The sequence below is a fragment of the Psilocybe cubensis genome, chromosome 11 (genome assembly GCF_017499595.1).
Source record: "Psilocybe cubensis strain MGC-MH-2018 chromosome 11, whole genome shotgun sequence".
Classification (NCBI taxonomy): Eukaryota; Fungi; Basidiomycota; class Agaricomycetes; order Agaricales; family Agrocybaceae; genus Psilocybe; species Psilocybe cubensis.
Window position 1 is genome coordinate 628,067 of NC_063009.1, and position 17,973 is coordinate 646,039.

The window sequence follows — 17,973 nt, forward strand, 5'->3', positions numbered from 1 at the left end:
ATTTGAGTTTTTTTTCCGATGGAGTAGTGGCACTACGTATTCCCGTGGTCTTATGCTGCTTGGCCCAACGGGCAAAATAACAATTGAAGCATTTGCGACAGAGCTTGCACGGTATTCACAAAGGTTCACACTAATATCCCTTGAATTATGTCTAGGAGATCTGTATTATAACTCAAAGCCCTAATACAAAAAAGTATTCTGTAACCAGCCAAACCCATCGAGGAGAAGTAAATACAGGCTAATAGTAAAACATAAAGTATACCAATCTAGGTCGTTACTTCGTAAAAAAGCGAAACTAGTCGCGAGAAAAACAAGTACAGGAAACGAGCTCGTCGTTTGTGCGGGGGTGAGTCTGAATGGCGAAAGAAAGCGATGCGAACCCGGGCTGTTGAGAGTGTAATACAGAGAGGTGAAGATGTTGCGTTGGATGTTGGTACAAGTATCATGATGAGTGATGATGATGATGCAGATGATAGAAGTACACGACGTTCAACGTCTTGGATGCGCGATGTGGGTGAAGGATACCAATACAAATGAAGAGAGAAACCGGCAGTGATACAAGTAGAGTCGTTATCGTCAAGATAGTGTGTGTGGTCGTAGGGGGTAAAGAGTGTGCCGGTGGATAGTGGTGGTGGTGGCGGCGGGTTTTTTTTCGCAGCTTAGTGCATGCTGTTGTCGAAGGCGAGTCTGCGCATCACTCGGCTGATGTGACGAGGGCGAACGATCTCGGCGGCGGGTGAGGCAGCAGGGCGCTTCTTGATCTTGCAAGAAGAGGCCTTGGTGCTGGATGCCTTGGGCGGGGAGTTGGTAGTGGGGGTACCAGATCCAGAACCGGAGCCAGAGCCAGATCCTGTGGTAGCAGTTCCAGAGACGAACGAGGCGACAGGGGGGCCAGGGAAGATGTACTTGGCAGAGGGATCGAAGACGCTGGGGTCGAAGATACCAGGGTCGCTGTCGGAGTAAGCGCCCGGAAGGCTGACGAGGTCGCCGGCGGCAGGCGCGCCTGTCTGGCTTCCCCCTACACGAAGCTGAGAGCAACCTTCGTAGAACTCGGCTCCTCCCTTCGAAGTCGCAAGATGCAGAGCGATGATCTCGTGGCGGAGAATATAGTTGCCTGGAGCGAGAGTCTTGGGGAGATTTACCGACACAGTTTGTCCGTTGACTAGATAATTTGAAGTCAGGGGTAGAAGCAGAGAGAAATAGTGATCGACGTACAAAGATCAACCTGTGCCCAGTCAGAGCTACCAGGCTTCCTGCCGACTTGATCGATCTTGAACCATTTGGCCTGTGAGATGTCAAACTTGTCGCACGTCGTTTGTCCACAGTTGGCCATGTAGGTCAGCATGGGTCCAGTGTTGTGAGGCCACTGTACAAAAACATATCAGCACGAAGTAAAAAAAGAAACCAACGAAAACCGAACCAACCTTTCCGAGGCTGGCAGTGCGCCAGTCGAAGCTGACGGTGTCTCCGGGGTTGGCGTCGGCGATGAGAGAGCCAGGCGTCGAACCAGTTCCGCAGGTGACAGCAGGGTTAGTCGCGCCCTTGATTGGGTCCTGGGTGGTAATTTGGCGGATAACACTAGGGTTGGTCTTGCCACTCGGAACATTGCCGGTGAACACCTTTCCGTTGATGCTGATCTGGTTCAGGAACCCATGGGCAGAAACATAGGCCGCTGCAAAGAGGGGTACGAAAAAAGAGGTAGTCTTCATTGTAGTTGGTGGGTGTGTTGGTCAGGAGATAGTGTGGGGACCGTGAATGCGTTTAACGAGAGGAAGTATGCCACTAGGGATCGCTCAGCGAAAGCTAGAGTGCGCAAGAAAAAAAAAAAGATCGTAAAAAATGAGCGCCGGGAAAGTTGGAGAGGAATACAGACGGATCTGTGGGATGAAGAAAAACAAACCTCGGGATTAACTTGGCTTTTATAAGTTCGGGACCCTTTGGGTTCAGGAGAGGTGCCACCATTGTGCTAAGCCTTTTATTGTCCCCCCTTAGGCACCATAACTGAAGGCTGTTCCGGCGGTTTCTAATTTTGGCGCCGATAACAATCGCCACTGTTATTTGGTCGTTATAGCGTACAAACAAAGGGCCTTCGCCCATTGTCCCCTCGTCGTGCCCACAGACCAGCAAAAATAGCTCAACAAAAGCGTTGTTACCCTCTAGACGCCGTTGTCGACGTCGTCGCCCTCTCTCGTTGTCAAAATTAACAAAAGTAGCCCAGCAACGTATGACACGGTAAGGCAACGGTGAGGCGGCCTTACACGGAAAACGCCGCCATGCTGGCCACTGCGGCCACACGGCTCTCACGACGCCAATGATCTCTTTTTGGAAGCCTCGATAGGCCCAAGATAGGCCTCGATGTATTCAATAACAAGGTCTTGTATTGGCCCTTACACCCATAGAATGAGCAGGCTTTACTATCGAAGAATAAAGGCCACTTAAAGTCCCTTTTCATTATTTTCTTACAACGATATACGACTTCGTGGCACCAATCTTCAAGGACGCGGGACACGACCTGCGAAGGTTGGATTTCCTTCGTATGAAACCGCGCACGGGAAATATTTCCCGTCTCTGGCTCCATGCACCCCCTTTTCGGAGTCCTGACCCCGAGTGCGATTTCGACCCGGCCTCGAGGCTCGCATCAACTCCAACCAACCAACGCCTCACCACATGCAGGTGGGCCACCTCTGATGTATCATGTATGGCATGGCTATCTGTGAATGGACGTAATGAATGCACGTATGTATAATCATGTATGGCTTTGAGGCATTCGGGCATCTGTTTTATCGAATTCTCTGGAATGCAAGGTGTGGCCTCCAAGCAATAATATAGCATATGCCTCGCTCCACGAATGGTTTTACGATTTGTACCCGACAATCTACATAATTCGAGAAAGAAAAAAATTTTCGAGAATTTCAATTTTTTTTTCCAGCGCAGCGCAGAGCGCTCGTTTGACTCGGAATTGGCTCCGCCGTTCCGTTGCCCGGAGAACTTGGGCCAAACTCATGCGATATCGATGAACCGAAGACGATATCACGTTGATATTACGTTCATTTCGGGACGTCGAGAATGCAGGGTCGTGAATGGATTTGTGGAAATGAAAGTAATTTCTCCCATGGTCTCCAGTCGAGTCCAGCTAGTACCTTTTCTTCGTCAACTACATGGAGATAGCATCAAGAAGGTGATTGTCCTTGTTCATTATTATGAATTTCGACGCGATGGTCTCACCTCACTCCGCGAAACTTTCTTGCGATTGGGTCGAAGTTCAATTAAAACTCTTGTAGATAAGATAGAAGACCGGGAATCGAAAGTATTAAACAATTTGGGAATTATAAGAAAGTACAAGCAAATATAACTACGTGTGTGTGTGTGCAATGAATACTTTAAATAAGGGTAAGGTATAACCAAACTAACAAAACCATCAGGGTGCATCCACAACGAAAAGGCAAAAATAAAAATAAAAAAAATCACTAGGCCTTCTCAGATACAGCCTCGGGGCCCATCGACCTCGTCGTCTGCGTCGCGCGCGCACTGTGCGCTCTAACTTTATGCCCGTACTTATAAAACACAAACGGCACGGGCGCGATAGCCAGCGCAACGAGCGCAAGCAGGAGGCCTGCCCACTGGAACCCCATGCCGTGGAACATCTGCGTGACGAACAGCGGGATCATCGCGCCGCACTCGGAGCGCAGGAACGTCTTGGCGGCCATGGCGCTCGCGGCGTAGTCGCTGTAGGAGTCGATGATGTACGAGTTGGCGGAGACGTAGATGAGGATCATGGCGAAGCCGAAGAGGTAGCCTGCGATGCAGACGGCTGGGAATTTTGGATTGTGCCATCAGTAACACTAACAGTAAGGGCCGAGTGATTTGTTGATAGACGCTTACCAATCCAGTGGACCCATGCGTAAGCGCCGGTGAAGGCAAAGATGATGAGGGCGACAGGAAGGATGCTAAACAAGCAAGTGAATAAGTTTAAAGAATATATGGGCGTGGAAGAAGTAAACGTACTTGCTGCCAAACATCATTGGGTACAGGCGAGCCTCGGGGAAAGTGCCGAACTTGGTGACTTTTGCGTACGCGCGCTCTTGCAGCGGCAGGAACATGCTCGCGGAGACAATACCCAACTGCATTCATCACGATATTAGATATGTGTATAGAGAAATTGTATGTCTGCTGAACTCTTACCATGATGCTAACGAAGGATGTGCCAGTTATGCCAGGGTTGAACCCTCGAATCTCCTCCAAAGCGATAGGGAACGCAAAGAATAACAGGTCTGAAAAGAAGATATGTCACGAATAAGTCTTACACCCAACATTCAACTGGTTTAAGAGTCTCACAGAGAAGGCTGTATACGAAAGAGAGGTCTGATCGATAATCCAGTCAGTAGTTGAACATTTATTTTAATATCAGGGAACACGTACAAAAACTCATAATGATAACAATAGGTTCCTGAGTGAGCATCTGGAAAGGTCTAATAAGAGCGATCTTGAGCGTCTCTCTGAAAGGGAGCCTCTCAATTTCCTCCAGAGTGCGGTGCCTCTCATCACCCGTGGATTTCCTCAACGCTTCGGCTTTACGACGAAGGAGAACAGGAGCGAGAGTTTCAGGGATGAATAGGGTAAGAGCGAAAGAGACGCCGAGAAGGATGAATAGAACCCAATCTATGTAGACGTAAGATTTAGATGAGGTTTGGGAGGGTGAGGGTGAGGATACGCACAGATCCACCTCCAACCAGCGTACATTCCAATCCATCCTCCGACCATAGGACCCAGGCATGGTCCAATGCTATATAAGAAACGTAGCGCTCAATCGAGAGGACAGATCAGGAAAGTTGGAGATCAACTTACAAAAGCGTCGTGGAGAAAACAGCCATGGGGATACCGCGATCTTCGATTGCCCATACATCAGCAAGACTATTGCGAGGATTTTTATTATTGTTAAACTGTGCACCGAATATGAAGAGAATTTGGCATACCTTCCACCGATGTTACACATAGGTGCGCTCGCGGCGATACCGGCGATCATTCTGGCTACGACGAGCGTGGCGGCGTTGTGGGCGAGTGCACTGGGGAGGGTGAAAATAAAGTACAAGAACATGCTGATGCAGTAAATTGGGCGACGGCCGACAACTTCAGATAGCGGAGACATGAACAACGGTCTGGCATGGAGTTAGCAGAGTAAGAAAGGGTGCATGAGACGAGGGTGTATCGATATCGTACCCAATCCCAAAGCCCATAACAAAGCATGTAACGGTGAGGTTAGTAATTTCTTGGGAGATTCCCATTTCCTTCGTTGGTCCAGTCATACTAACGTGGTGGAAGAGATAATAAATGAGATAATTTCATTTATGGCCGATGGTGAAAGCGAACGTACTCTCCAGTAATGATGGAACTTCCAAGAGCGACAGCGAGACATAGCAGCGCGGTTGTGGCGGTCACATACCTAGAGAGAGAAGTTTGAGAAGCCAGCGATGAAGATGGAACGTTGCCCACACACCATTTTTTGCCCTTCCCCCAATCCCTCGGATCTTCACCTTTTCCTTTCTCAAACGTTACAAGCTTGTATCCCTCCTTCGTGTGCAATTTTTCAAGTTCGTCGATAGTCGTGAATTGGACGTGGTTGCCGTCATATGTTACAGATCCAGGCGTGGACACTCCTGAGGCGTGTGCGGGTATATTCTCTTGCTCCAGCGTCCGGAACTCTTCCTCTTGTTCCTTGGAGAGAACCGGGGGCCGGGCGAACTCAGCTTCAATAGGTTCAGAAGGCATGAGTGGGCAGAGGGGTCACAACGATCAGGGGCGGGTTATTCATTCGAAGTAGTCTTATAGGCAGAAAAATCTGCAAGGCTTCCACTGGATTCTTGCGCTCAACGCGCCTTAGTACGACGCCATCGGTCGATAGTAAATGCGCTGACAAAATTTTTTGTGTAGCGGTAACCAAAGTAGATTGAGCAGACGGGTACGGAGGGTGTCGACAAAGTGCAGAAGTTGAAAGCTGGAGTATCCTTATTCCACAGCGGATGAGTGCCAAGACCGTTTCTTTAACACAGTACCACGGCGATTGAGCAATTTAGAGCATGCAGGTTTGTTCGCTGTGGTATTTGAGCGCTAGCCTCTGACATGGTGGACACATTGCACTGCAGGGTGTTAGCGAAATAGGAAGAACAAAGTCCAAAGCAGGAAAAGAAACGCTTGAACGTGAATTTTGTGCCACATACTGCTCGGATATGGGCAATCAGTTTGCCAAGACGATCATAATGGAGGTTGTGCTGGCCATGTGCCTTGGTATGATAGCTAAATTAGGATTGCCAAGAGCACTTGTTATATTGCACTTGCACAATAATTGGACAACTGCAGCTGCGAAGTTGCAAAGGTTTACAACAGTGTTGTTAACTAGAACCAACGAGCATAGAGGTGGTCAGTTCAATGGAAACAGAGAAAGTCGATTGAATTAGGTGTCCACCACACCGTTATGGTTACAAATCCTACGATGAGACGCCGAAACAATTCCATCGGAACACCTACGGCGCAACATGTTGATAGCCGTCGATGTAATCCTTCAAATTTGTTTATAACAGAAAATGAATTCGATTTCGGAGACGAGGCGGCTCCTTGGCAAGCTTGCTTGGACGATGAAGAGACTGGAGGAATTCATCTCTGTGGCACGAAGTGAAATAAATATGAGAGTTGTTGGAACTCGTACATTGTTAGGCTACATTGTATATATTTGAAGAGCCTTAAAGAGCTAGTCGAATGACATCGTCAAAAATGCAGAGTCAAGTGTGGAAAGTACAGAGGGTGCTGCGATACAGCGAGACCCAGATTCAATTCACATAAACATTGGAAAACACAACTACTTCACCTATTTTCACCCTGAAGAACTAATATCAATAGCGACCCCATGCTTCACCGCAAAATTCTTCAAAACGTTTAGTTCGGGGAACGCGGGCCCAGGAGGATGGGATAAACGGAGCGAAATTGATTTGAGGCCCTTTTCTCCAAACGTCCACGAGCCCAAGGTGTTCCCTGTACTGTTGGTTCGGATGCGAGACGACAAGGTTTCGGCGATGTTCAGCGCTGAGCGACAGTGTCGATCTTCTAAAACAATTGTGTGGAGGTTCGGGAGGAAAGGCGGTGAGTTGGTTTGGGGGCGGCGGTAGCTTAGGCGCGACATGATCTCCTCTGATGATCGCAACGCTGTGAGGTGAAGGTTGACGACTGACGGAAGTCCGCCTAGGAGCCATATAATCCCAAAGTTCTCCTCCCACACGGCCTCCTCGACCAAGGACGAGTGGAACACCAGATGGGTAGGTTTACACTGCGCGCGTGTGAGCATCGGTATCGTTTGGTCGGCGAGGAAAGGGGTCAACGCTTGTATATGAAGTTCTTGTAAATTCGGTGTCGTAAGGAACTGGAAGGTTTTCGCGATGTAGCTTCCTTTGTTGACTATCTCGAGGTACCGAAGGTGGTTGAGTGGGACAGGGTCAGAGGAGGCCACTTCCAAGATGCGTTCTCGATGTGTGGTGAAAGAAGTCAGATTGTCAGTGTGTCGCATGATCAGTGTAAATTCACCCTCGCTGAAGGTGTTGGAATTAGAGGTGAGGTGGGTGATCTGAGACCACGGAAGGCGAATGATGTGGAAAGGATGGATAATCCGCGTCAAGGAAAGCTCCTTCAGCTTCGGGGCGTTTTCAAAGGCATCTAAAGGTGTGGGCGGCATGCTATCGGAAAGGGAAGTACCAATATGCAGCCTACGAAGATTAGGGACCCGGTCTCGCGCTGGAGCGAGGATCGAGTGGTGAGAAAATATATCAAGGTGTAGAGACACATCTTCCCATCGCTCCGAATGTTGGACGAGCATTTCGAGGAATGAATGAGCTTTGTCCAGCAAGCCATCCACTTTGATGGAAAAGGTTAACAGTTGGTTACCCGACCTATCGAGACATGTTTGCAGAAACCTTTCCCCTAAGCGTAGTGTTGATTCGTACGTGGTGTCAGCCACATCTGAGTCTAGGCTGGAAGGAACGGCAATGGGATAACGGATATCCATGTGCACTTCGGACCATAGTTTCGGAAGAGAGTAAGCAACTGTCCTCCAATAACTGCATACCTTGCAGAGCAACCAGGGCATTTCGTCCGCAGAAGCATTTGTAGGAGGCCATGTAAGCCTACATCCGTCCGCAGCGAGTAAAAATATCTCTCCGAGGATTTCTGGTGGAAGTTTTCGCTGTGAGGAAAGGACTGAACGATGTTGGAGTAGAGTGGTATGAAGATCTTCGCGGTATGTCTCAAGCTCGGCTAATGTTGATCGAAGGCGGCTGATCTGCTCATTGACGGAGTTCAGGGTCGACTTGACATTCTGGATCCCGCTTTCAATGACGATCTCGTCCATAGGGGTTGGGACGAATGAAGAATGTAATTGCGACGCTGGTAGACTCAGCAAGGTATGCCTCACAGAGGCGTTTTGTAGTCTCAGGTCATTGTTGCCAGCGAGTTCTCCTATTGCTCTGGATCTAAAAAGGCGTCAGAGGAAGTTCTTGACATGACAATGGCATACACACTGCATTTACTTGCGTTGAAGCGTATACTTCGAACTTATGAGCGTCAAGGTGGGGTACTATATCAAGTTTTGGCGTGGAATGGGTTGCGTTTGATGCCAGCGTTACAAGTCTTACTGATATTCTTTAGTATATGTAAGAAGACGAAAATCATAAACCAGCGCGTAAGTTCCGTACCAATTTAGTGTAGACAGACCTGCTGACAGCTGCTAAGAGAGTGTACAGCACTCCACACGGTCTGATCATGCAAGTCTGGGAGAGCATTGGAGAGCAGCCCGACACCGTATTCTTGGCCGACGACCGATGCCGGCTTGTTACAGTCCCCCGCCACACTTAGGTAAGCCTTCTGAGTTCCTGTTGGTAACTGCACAATCAAATATTGTTCTGGCATACTTCTAGTGCGGTCCAGTTTCAATCATATCTTTTACGAACATTACAATCCATCAGTATCTGAGAACAGTGGACAACTTAGCGCAAAATTCTCGAGGTGAAAATATTTTCTAAAAATAGCTGAGGTTATATTTACCCCATGGTTCCACCGCCAGACGATTTCGGAAGGCAGTTAGGCACTCCGACGGTAGAAGAACTTATCCTGTACAAAGTGGGGTGGACAGAGTGATGATCCATAAAATTACAACGTAGTTGTTTTTCTGAGAGACTACGGATGTTAATACGATGGTAATAGCACAAAAAATCTAAAGCAACAAATAAAAACAACAACTCCTAGAGCACCAATAAATGACCCAGAAAATAAAGTTACTGCATATAACGAGAGGGTCTAATTTTCCAAGGATTATCCTTGTAAATACTGAGATGTGTATACGCATCCGGCTTGAACCCAATTTTCCATTTAACCCCAAGACCTCTCAGCGCCTTCCTGAGCGCGGTAACTTCCTCTTTGTCGGTATAATCGTCGACGTATATGCATATGACATGCTTTTCATCCTCTTTAAATGTAGAGACCTTTGCAAAGCCTTTCTTTCGCTCCGTGCACAGATAGTTGACAATCTTTCCCCAGAGCATATCGATTTTGCTGGATTCTTCGAAAACCATCCACTTCCCAAGCAACACGTTATTCGTTTTTGCGATCTGATCAAGGGTATCCGGCTTGACGTTGTTGCCAGAGAGAAGGGACTGAAAATCTGCAGTTAAACCTTCCAGATTCTGCGTGACGTTTTTCATTCCTCCGCGATTAACTGAGATCCAAGGGCCATATTCGTCTGGTGTGCGGCTGGGTGGCCACCTGGCGAGAAATTGCACAAGTTTCGATTGTGTAGAGTTTTCTGAGTTCCAAGACGACCCTAGTTCTTCAGGATCAGAAGGAGGGGCAACCCAGCTAACCTTCTTAGTTGTGGGTGCAGAGCTGGATGACGGAGGCCCTTTGCGTTTGGGCTTCGTAGACTCCTTGACAACTGCGGGACCCTTGATCTCAACGACCTCCTTGGAGGGTTTTTCGTCTACATCCATTGCGTCGTCTGGAGATGTCATAGTGTTGTGAAGTAGCATAGCAAATGGATCTAAGGATGTCGAGGGGCGTCTATCTAAGGTTTAATCTGATCTTTCACGACTAACTATAAATAGGGGAACCACGTGCAAACTAAACGTAATTATTTCTCAGGAATGTGGCTCTGAGTTTGTGTATATACCAACATCCAGTGCGTATGCGTTAACCTCAAATTAAGCCAAAGTTTTAACAAAGTCCAGCCAGCTCACGTCTATTCGATGCACTGTATAAGTACGCAATGCCGAGAGATTGTTGGCAGTTGTGCGGAAAACAATCACATTCTACCCCATCACAAATCAAAGCTCGTGATGACACGGAGAGGCTTGTATGTCAGAATTTGAATTGGTTGGGATTCAACTGGGGTAATTAAAGGGTTTCTCACTGTCATAGAGGACCAGGATCTGACTCGAATTTGTTGCAAACACAGCGCCAACTCGAAATCATAGCTTGCAAGCATTAAACATCTTGTAAACTCATGTCATGAGCTCCTTTCTATCATTCTTGAATCAGAAGCTTGCTGGCGACAAAGCTTCTCAGGGTCGGACGACAGTCGGGGACAATGGCCTAGTTGCGCAACAACGGAAAGAATTCTTGCAGATGTATCAGGCGTACGAAAAGGTGTTCAAATCTGCAGCCACGGTAGACGTTGCTTGGGCTTTCAAAACCGATAGAGCAGGCGAACTGGAGGCAGCAATCGAGTCGTTTCCAAGGACCTCGAGCATCGTCATGGAGGGGCTCCTTCGCCTTGCGAATCTTCTTCCCTCGTTTGGCGGTAAATATCCAGCTAAATGTTTCGTTGTCTTTTTTCACAAAACCCCTGTATCTAGTTGTCGTCAATTCATGGTATTCAATTTTTCAGTTAAATTTCGCTAGGGCGAAGGAGCACAAGAAGGTCTTGTTCGTGTTGTTGCAAATTCAGGCTACGTTGTGCACGCTGTTTCAGTAAGTACCGATTTCTTCTTTGATCTTGTTATACTAATTGTTAAAGACTGAAGCAGGTCAATAGCGTATCAGTGCGGTCTGAAGCAGACAGGCTATCGTTGCAACGGCTTCTCATCAGCCTGGCCCAGATCATAACGGAATGTGGAAGTGATCTTAATTATTATTTGAGCACAAATACCCCAGGTGAGTGCTTTTCCTGACCTCGTGCAAATCATGTTGAAATCAATTGAAATTGTACAACAGTTAGATTGTTCTACGTGAATTTTTTTGAAAAGCAGTGGTTGATTCACGTCAACAAGCTGATCAAGAGACGCGAAGAGCTGCAGAAGTTCGTCGACAGCATTTTATCTCTACATGGGGTCCGGACAACTTCGATTAAGGACCTCGGTGAAAAAGTTATGAATCTGAACGTCAGCGAAACACCCGAGGAGACGAACAAGCGTTTTCACATTTTCAAGGCTCGCTTCTTGGCTAGACTCCGAACGAAGGACGAGTTAGACGTTATCTCAACGATAAATGAGAGAATTGGTAATTTAGCTCAAGAGAATCCCTTAGAAGGTCAGGTCCGGCTGCGGGAGATATTTCTGGACCTCTTTTGCAAAGAGGACCTGGTTGAATTGGTTGGATATGTTGGGAACTGCGTGTCAAAGGTCATGGATCGTGAAGGGCCTAAAAGAATGGGCAACGATTCTTCCAGCCATTCCCATCGATTCAACAAGTTGCTCGAAATGGTGAACAGGATTCTGGAGCGCAGGATAGCTCGAGTACAAAGGCAAATTAAGGAGATGCAGCAATCTGGCATCAAAGTCGAGTCGCCTTTCGTTATATCGGTCTCAAAGATGAATGGAGGGAAGAGATATATCTTGGTAAAGGCTCCAACCACATTGGAAGATCCGGTATGCACAACTGCCTGGCAGTCTTCGTCATCTTATTGATATCTTTACTCTGTCAGGAAGTACGTTGGATCTGGACTCTCATGGTAAATTTTCTGAAATATGTATGTTGTTAGGGATAACACTCATCCGAAAGCATCAGAATTTCGAATCGAGTGTGGAGATCCGAATTTTTATTCTTAAGCTTCGTGAGTACATCGGGGGGCAAGAAGGATCCAATGACCACTGGGTCTTGGATTATGTCGACCTCGCCCATATCCAGCCCATCGCCGAGGCATTGGGAAGCCCTGCATCCGGATCAGTCAATGTGCGAAACGTTCATCAGTTTGCATTATCAAGACCAGACGGCCTCAGGTAAACCATCACCTGCGAAGCAATGTTTATGTGCTGAAGAAGTAATCGTCCATCACTGTAGCCTGTCACAATGGTTCGCATACTTCGCGGCAGGTAAGTGTAGATGGGCGACCTTCATTCTGTCCGGCTCGTTTTCAAGGTTTACTCACTACAATTCACAGGATGGCGGATCAATATTACAAATTACAGAGAAAAAATATTTTTGTCAATGCAACAAATGCAGGAGGCATTTGAATCGATTCACATTGCGAACAGAGCATATGTCGCGGGTTACTTTCTCAGTCCCTTTTTCACCCGCATCGAGCCTTTATTCAGATTATGCACTGTCGCGGAGGAGCATACTCATGAAACACCGGCTTCAGTTGACCCTAGGCTAGTAGAACTGGCTTGTCATGTTGCACAAATGCAGGAAGAAGTCATATCTGCCAACCTCAAAGATGCATCGTTCAACCTCATGTGCCCTAACGATGCCAAACTAGTTGGAGGGCCGGAGCGAGTCGAAACGGTGATTAAAATAGTATTTTCTAGGATTATGTCGAATCACTCATAATTTCCCCAGTGGATACTGCCGTTGCTTCATCTACTTCTTCAACGCCACCTAGAGATTATCCAGATCGCACAGAACATTGTTCTTGATGAACTAGAAATGATAGCACACAATCAGTCTCTGGTGTCTACCTTTAGAACATTTGAAGGTCGGATTAAAGAGCTTGATGGTGAGTTTTTTGCTATTTGCTCATTCTTTGACATTATATCAAGGCCTCTATTTTACCAGAGATGTTCAAGCTTGACGAAAAGTACGATCTCGAAAGGCAGTTAAAAAGCTTTGCCTATGGCATGGTTCGTTTGCATTTTTTGTTCTGTTACCCCAACTACCTTTCATCTAATTTTGGATTTCTGGTTTTTGAATAGTTCTCGACATACATGGACAAGAAGGCAGCCGCAAGTTCTGAGCAGAACAAGTTAAACACATTTAAGAATGCCAATGGTCATCCCAATCACAACTTTTCCAATTGGAAGCGTATCGCTATCGATACCTCTATCTTGGTTTATGGCCCAGGAAAGCCCTTTGAATTTACAGAATGCGATCATACGCTCCCGCCTCCCGACAGCAGGACACACCCTCTTCAAGACGCCTGGCACGGTTCCACTCTCCAGATATATATTAAATCCTTCAATGCAGACATGACGTTCACCGGCACTGGCGAAGCGATCAACTTCACGGCTGATATAGTTGGCAAAGTTGTACCGATTTCGCAAGAAAACCCCAAGGGATGCCTAATGGTCTACTTCAGAGGGAGGTTGCCTGACGAGTTAGATTTGGTGGACATTTTGTTCAAAGGAATGTACGATCCCGACAGAGACATTATCGAAGGAGAGACGGCATCATATGACGGATATGATGTTGATTCCATTGCTTCCTTGACGTTCGACACCTCCGTTTCTCAACCCGTGACGTTTGGTAGAGCTCGACCTTATGCCACCCGGTTCAGGTGGCTCCTAAATGAGTCCTCGGACAACTCCTCAAACATTGCTCGGAGACGCTGGAAGTTTGCCACACAAGCTACGTTGCTCAAAGTACAGGCTGATATGAATTCGGTAAAAATCGTCCAGCGGGGCCTTCAGGATCACCGGAATTGGCACCGAAAACTGAAAAACGCTGGTCTCGATGACCCCGAGCTAGACTTCTTGAAGACTGAAATGATGAACTATCCTCCAGAGAACGTCCGACTATACGCTAGCCTGTATACATATCTGTACGCAAGACGATCACATGCATTGTGAGTCTCGTTTCTTTGACTGTCATCGCTAATCTGACTTCCTGTAAAAGTAACGGAGTGAAATGTGATGGATGCGATGGAACGATCAGCTACACTCGCTTTAGTTGTATTACCTGCAGGAATGAAGAAATAGAAGGACGCGCAGTTGATTTGTGCACAAAATGCGTGGATACCCCCCAACTTTCCGAAAGTTATCGGGACAACTTCGCACACCAGATATCTCATTCCCTCATCCGTACATCGACGCACATATCACATTTTGAGATTTCCGAGTTGGTTTGCCAGGCCAGAGCTTTATCGGAAGAGATCAAGGCCTCGTTCAGGAACCCTTTTGCCGAGCCGTTTAAATGCGCCTGTTGTGAAGAGTCTGTCACTCTTCCGTGTTTCGTTTGCGTCACTTGCAGTAAGTCCACAGTCGCAGAGTAGCCGTTCATGTCTAATGGTTTACAGGTCTCCATCCTATGATATGCCTTACATGCGACACGGAAAGGAACGGCATTCGACGAGGAAACCCCTCGTTCGCAATTCATTCTCACAAACACAGGCTTGTTCGAATCTATGATAGTGTGAAAATCTAGCTGTATTTCTTTGTAAATTTCATCTCGATTTCCTGGAAAACTTCCACTCGTTTGGTAATTGCAAAACCGAGTTTCTCGAACAACTTGATGCTGGGGATGTTGGTCTCCGATATTTTGGTAATTAGGGAGTTTGGTGGGATGTTGAGAGGAGAAGTAGGAATCGAAGTGGTGTTAGATAGCCCAAAGGCCTGGAGTTTGCCAGTTGCGTAACCTAGCATAAGCTGGAGAGCCTCAATTGCCAGTCCTTTCCGACGGTATGACGGCTCTGATCAAAATTAGTTCTGCAGAAGGATCAGGTAGACTATTACGGTACCTGCTATCATAATCTCAACCTCTGCATGAAATTCATCTTCATCAATAACTGATTCTTCAGTCGTTGGGATTGTGCCATGCAAAAAGATGTTGACATCTCCGACCATAGGAAGGGCAGATAATCGTTCATCCTCGGGAGACACTGTGCCTGGGGTCTCTGGAAGTTCTATACTTCCTTCAAGGGGGTGACGGGAAAGGATTATGAACGTTAGTTTGTCTTCGTCTAATTGCCATTTCCCTAGAAAAAAACCATCAGATACGAACTTTTATAACTTTAGGATCACTAACCTTGCATTTCGTATTCCTCCTCGAGAGTTAGAGGTTCGCTGGCTGTTAGAGCCCTTAGTTCTTCATCCAGCATCCAATCATGATATTTCTACCACATTATGACGCGTCGATGTGGGACGTTCCAGGTGTGAAGTAAGCAGACTGTAGATACAACCCTGCAGGATCCCTTCCACGCACAGGAACATGCTCAGGTCTGTATGGTACAAGAACAACATTTGATCCAACTAGTACAGTGGAAATATTGGCCTTCATGATCAAGTAGGCCAAAAGTTAGGCTCAAGTTAGGTCGTGGTTATGGTGTAAAAGTACTGTCCTATGCAAACCCCAATGTAGGGCCAAAAATATTTCGCACGGTTATTATCTCTCAAACATTTTATTTTTTCTTGGACGCATTCTTTAACGTTCTTGTACGCTATCTCTCCAGGATTTATGGATTCTCTAATAGCAAAAGCTGATGCTATACGACCTCTAAACAAAAAGCGAAAGACCTCGCACCCACCCTCTAAAGGCTCTTCATCTAAAGGGAAAGGCACTTCGTCAAATTCGGACTACACATTAAACGCGGTCGTGAGCCGTACTTCGATACCCAAATCTCTACAGGATTCGCGACCAATTCCTGAGGATGGCTCAAGCTACAAGCACATTGCGAATAAAAAACTTCGCACGCAGTTAAACCGACAGGCTGCACAAGGCGCACGGGCGAAGGCGCTTTTGGAAGATGCGGAAATGTTATTGATGGACGAGGCTGGTGGATTGGAGGTGGAAGGCGAGATGGACAGGACGTGGAGAGTAGGTCAGAGTGAAATTGTCCAGTCAGCAGGACAAGAGGCTGCGAAAGGTCGTCGAGAATATAAATTGGATGGTGGCCCGTACCGGTCAAGGTATACTCGAAACGGACGGTAAGTGTTTCAAACAATTTTGGCGTCATGTATTATTGAACATATTTTTTACAGTCACCTTGCTATTGCTGGACGCAATGGACATGTATCTACATTTGACTGGCAAACTGGCACAATCCATGCCGAATTGCAACTACAAGAAACATGTAGAGATATCACGTACGCATCCTTTTCTTTTTTCTTGACATAGATCTTAATATTTCTTTGAAGGTTTCTACAAGATCACTCGTTCTTTGCTGTCGCTCAGAAGAAATATGTTTTCATTTATGACCGGGATGGCGTAGAGGTGCATTGTCTGAAAGCCCACATCGAACCAACACGATTAGAGTTCCTACCGTACCATTGGCTGTTAGCAAGTGTGGTGCGTCACTAATCTGCCCAAGATTTCTTCATAACTTTATCATTAACATACTCTTTAATTTTTAGGGTAATCCAGGTTATCTCAAATACCAAGACACGTCCACCGGTCAGCTTCTTGTCGAACACCGCACTAAGATGGGAGCATGCACAACAATGACCCAAAACCTACACAACGCTGTCATACATCTAGGACACCAAAATGGATGCGTAACGCTATGGACACCTAATCTTCCTCACCCCGCCGTTCAACTACTAGCCCATGTCGGACCTGTTGTTAGTGTCGCTGTGGATCCAAGTCAAGGCGGGAGATACATGGCAACAGCGGGCAGAGATGGCACAGTTAAAGTTTGGGATTGTCGGAATTGGAAAGGTGCTGTTAGAGATTGGACGGTGCGAGGCGGTGGTGATCCAGAAGTTGAATGGAGCGCCCGAGGGTATCTGGCGGTAGCGAGCAGTGGAACCGTGAATGTGTGTTAATTCCACCTTCTGCTCTAATGCTCGTTCAAGCTGATCAGACATAATATAGGTTTACAATCCTCCGTCAATACACACTCCATTCCATGTCAGGTCACCTCCACCATTATACATGACCCACCCCATCCCACATCGTCCTTTAACATCCGTCCGATTTGCACCCTTCCAAGATATCCTCACAGTGGGTCACTCAGCTGGGCTATCAAGTGTCCTTGTTCCTGGAAGCGGAGAGCCCAACTTTGACAGTCGAGAGGCAGATCCATTCGAAAACAAGAAGGCCAGAAGTGAGAGAGAAGTTAAGGCTCTATTGGACAAGGTACGTTATTTTCTTTTCAAATGAAATATTATAGGTCTAAAAAATCAATTGAAATTAGATTCAACCCGATCTTATCACCCTCGATCCTGAAATGGTCGGAAACCTCGCACCTGTATCGAAATTGACGACAGAGATGACGACAGCGGACGGCAAGCCTAAAACCGACATCCCATACGCTCGTCTGCCCCGAATTGATCGACTTCGGGTGTCTGGAAAACTCGACGAGGCAGAAGACGACGCTGCCGGTGAGGAAGGGGAAGACGAAGAATCCAAAAAGCGCAGCAAAGAGGAGAGAGAAAAAAGGAAGATGAGAGGCAAAGGAAAGAGCATGAAGCGGTATTTGAGGAAGCAAAGGAAGAACGTGATAGATCCTGCTGCGGTGAGTACTCTTTGTTTTCGGTCCAGTATTTTGAAACTTATTTCTGCGCTTAATATTACCAGATCGCCATCCGTGCTAAGCTTGAAAAACAGAAAGAGGAAAAAAAGAGGGCCGCCGCCGCCGCCGCCGGAGAGTCGGGCGAGAAGAAGAAACCATCTGCACTGGACCGTTTCAAGCGTTCAAAATAGATTATTGGTTATTTTCTCCGCCTTTTATTCGCAAGTCAATCCAATCATCATTTGCCTGCAATGCATCACCGCTTCAGTAAAGTGCAAACGATTATGAATTACAACACACGACTCAGGTTACTACTGTCGTAGGACCGTTTCCAGTCAATA

At 46.9% G+C, this 17,973-nt stretch overlaps 7 protein-coding genes across 7 annotated transcripts; 2 read left to right on the plus strand and 5 right to left on the minus strand.

Moving 5' to 3' along the window:
• Positions 1-659: 659 nt before the first annotated feature.
• Positions 660-1,709, minus strand: JR316_0011359 (Cellulose-growth-specific protein; the record flags this gene model as incomplete). Its single annotated transcript, XM_047897015.1, has 3 exons — positions 660-1,162; positions 1,216-1,366; positions 1,425-1,709. The coding sequence occupies 3 exons, from the start codon at positions 1,707-1,709 to the stop codon at positions 660-662; spliced, it is 939 nt and encodes a 312-aa protein (XP_047743424.1).
• A 1,758-nt stretch (positions 1,710-3,467) lies between these two features.
• Positions 3,468-5,766, minus strand: JR316_0011360 (Major facilitator superfamily multidrug transporter NAG4; the record flags this gene model as incomplete). The annotated part of the gene is made up of 12 exons (XM_047897016.1): positions 3,468-3,811; positions 3,883-3,947; positions 4,006-4,121; positions 4,183-4,271; positions 4,336-4,362; positions 4,420-4,659; positions 4,716-4,783; positions 4,846-4,911; positions 4,974-5,156; positions 5,218-5,304; positions 5,372-5,440; positions 5,495-5,766. 12 exons carry the CDS (start codon positions 5,764-5,766, stop codon positions 3,468-3,470), a joined length of 1,626 nt encoding a protein of 541 aa, XP_047743425.1.
• A 1,099-nt stretch (positions 5,767-6,865) lies between these two features.
• Positions 6,866-8,563, minus strand: JR316_0011361 (uncharacterized protein; the record flags this gene model as incomplete). The annotated part of the gene is made up of 2 exons (XM_047897017.1): positions 6,866-8,510; positions 8,559-8,563. 2 exons carry the CDS (start codon positions 8,561-8,563, stop codon positions 6,866-6,868), a joined length of 1,650 nt encoding a protein of 549 aa, XP_047743426.1.
• Positions 8,564-9,311: 748 nt separating this feature from the next.
• Positions 9,312-10,043, minus strand: JR316_0011362 (UPF0696 protein C11orf68; the record flags this gene model as incomplete). Its single annotated transcript, XM_047897018.1, has 1 exon — positions 9,312-10,043. The coding sequence occupies one exon, from the start codon at positions 10,041-10,043 to the stop codon at positions 9,312-9,314; it is 732 nt and encodes a 243-aa protein (XP_047743427.1).
• A 496-nt stretch (positions 10,044-10,539) lies between these two features.
• JR316_0011363 (uncharacterized protein) lies at positions 10,540-14,033 on the plus strand (the record flags this gene model as incomplete). The annotated part of the gene is made up of 9 exons (XM_047897019.1): positions 10,540-10,831; positions 10,887-11,001; positions 11,048-11,184; positions 11,245-11,897; positions 12,037-12,248; positions 12,564-12,753; positions 12,808-12,964; positions 13,024-13,088; positions 13,161-14,033. 9 exons carry the CDS (start codon positions 10,540-10,542, stop codon positions 14,031-14,033), a joined length of 2,694 nt encoding a protein of 897 aa, XP_047743428.1.
• A 570-nt stretch (positions 14,034-14,603) lies between these two features.
• JR316_0011364 (N-acetyltransferase 9) lies at positions 14,604-15,459 on the minus strand (the record flags this gene model as incomplete). The annotated part of the gene is made up of 4 exons (XM_047897020.1): positions 14,604-14,872; positions 14,921-15,157; positions 15,208-15,295; positions 15,385-15,459. The coding sequence occupies 4 exons, from the start codon at positions 15,457-15,459 to the stop codon at positions 14,604-14,606; spliced, it is 669 nt and encodes a 222-aa protein (XP_047743429.1).
• A 177-nt stretch (positions 15,460-15,636) lies between these two features.
• JR316_0011365 (putative U3 small nucleolar RNA-associated protein 7) lies at positions 15,637-17,823 on the plus strand (the record flags this gene model as incomplete). The annotated part of the gene is made up of 7 exons (XM_047897021.1): positions 15,637-16,106; positions 16,161-16,265; positions 16,317-16,467; positions 16,533-16,934; positions 16,993-17,256; positions 17,315-17,635; positions 17,698-17,823. 7 exons carry the CDS (start codon positions 15,637-15,639, stop codon positions 17,821-17,823), a joined length of 1,839 nt encoding a protein of 612 aa, XP_047743430.1.
• Positions 17,824-17,973: the final 150 nt, after the last annotated feature.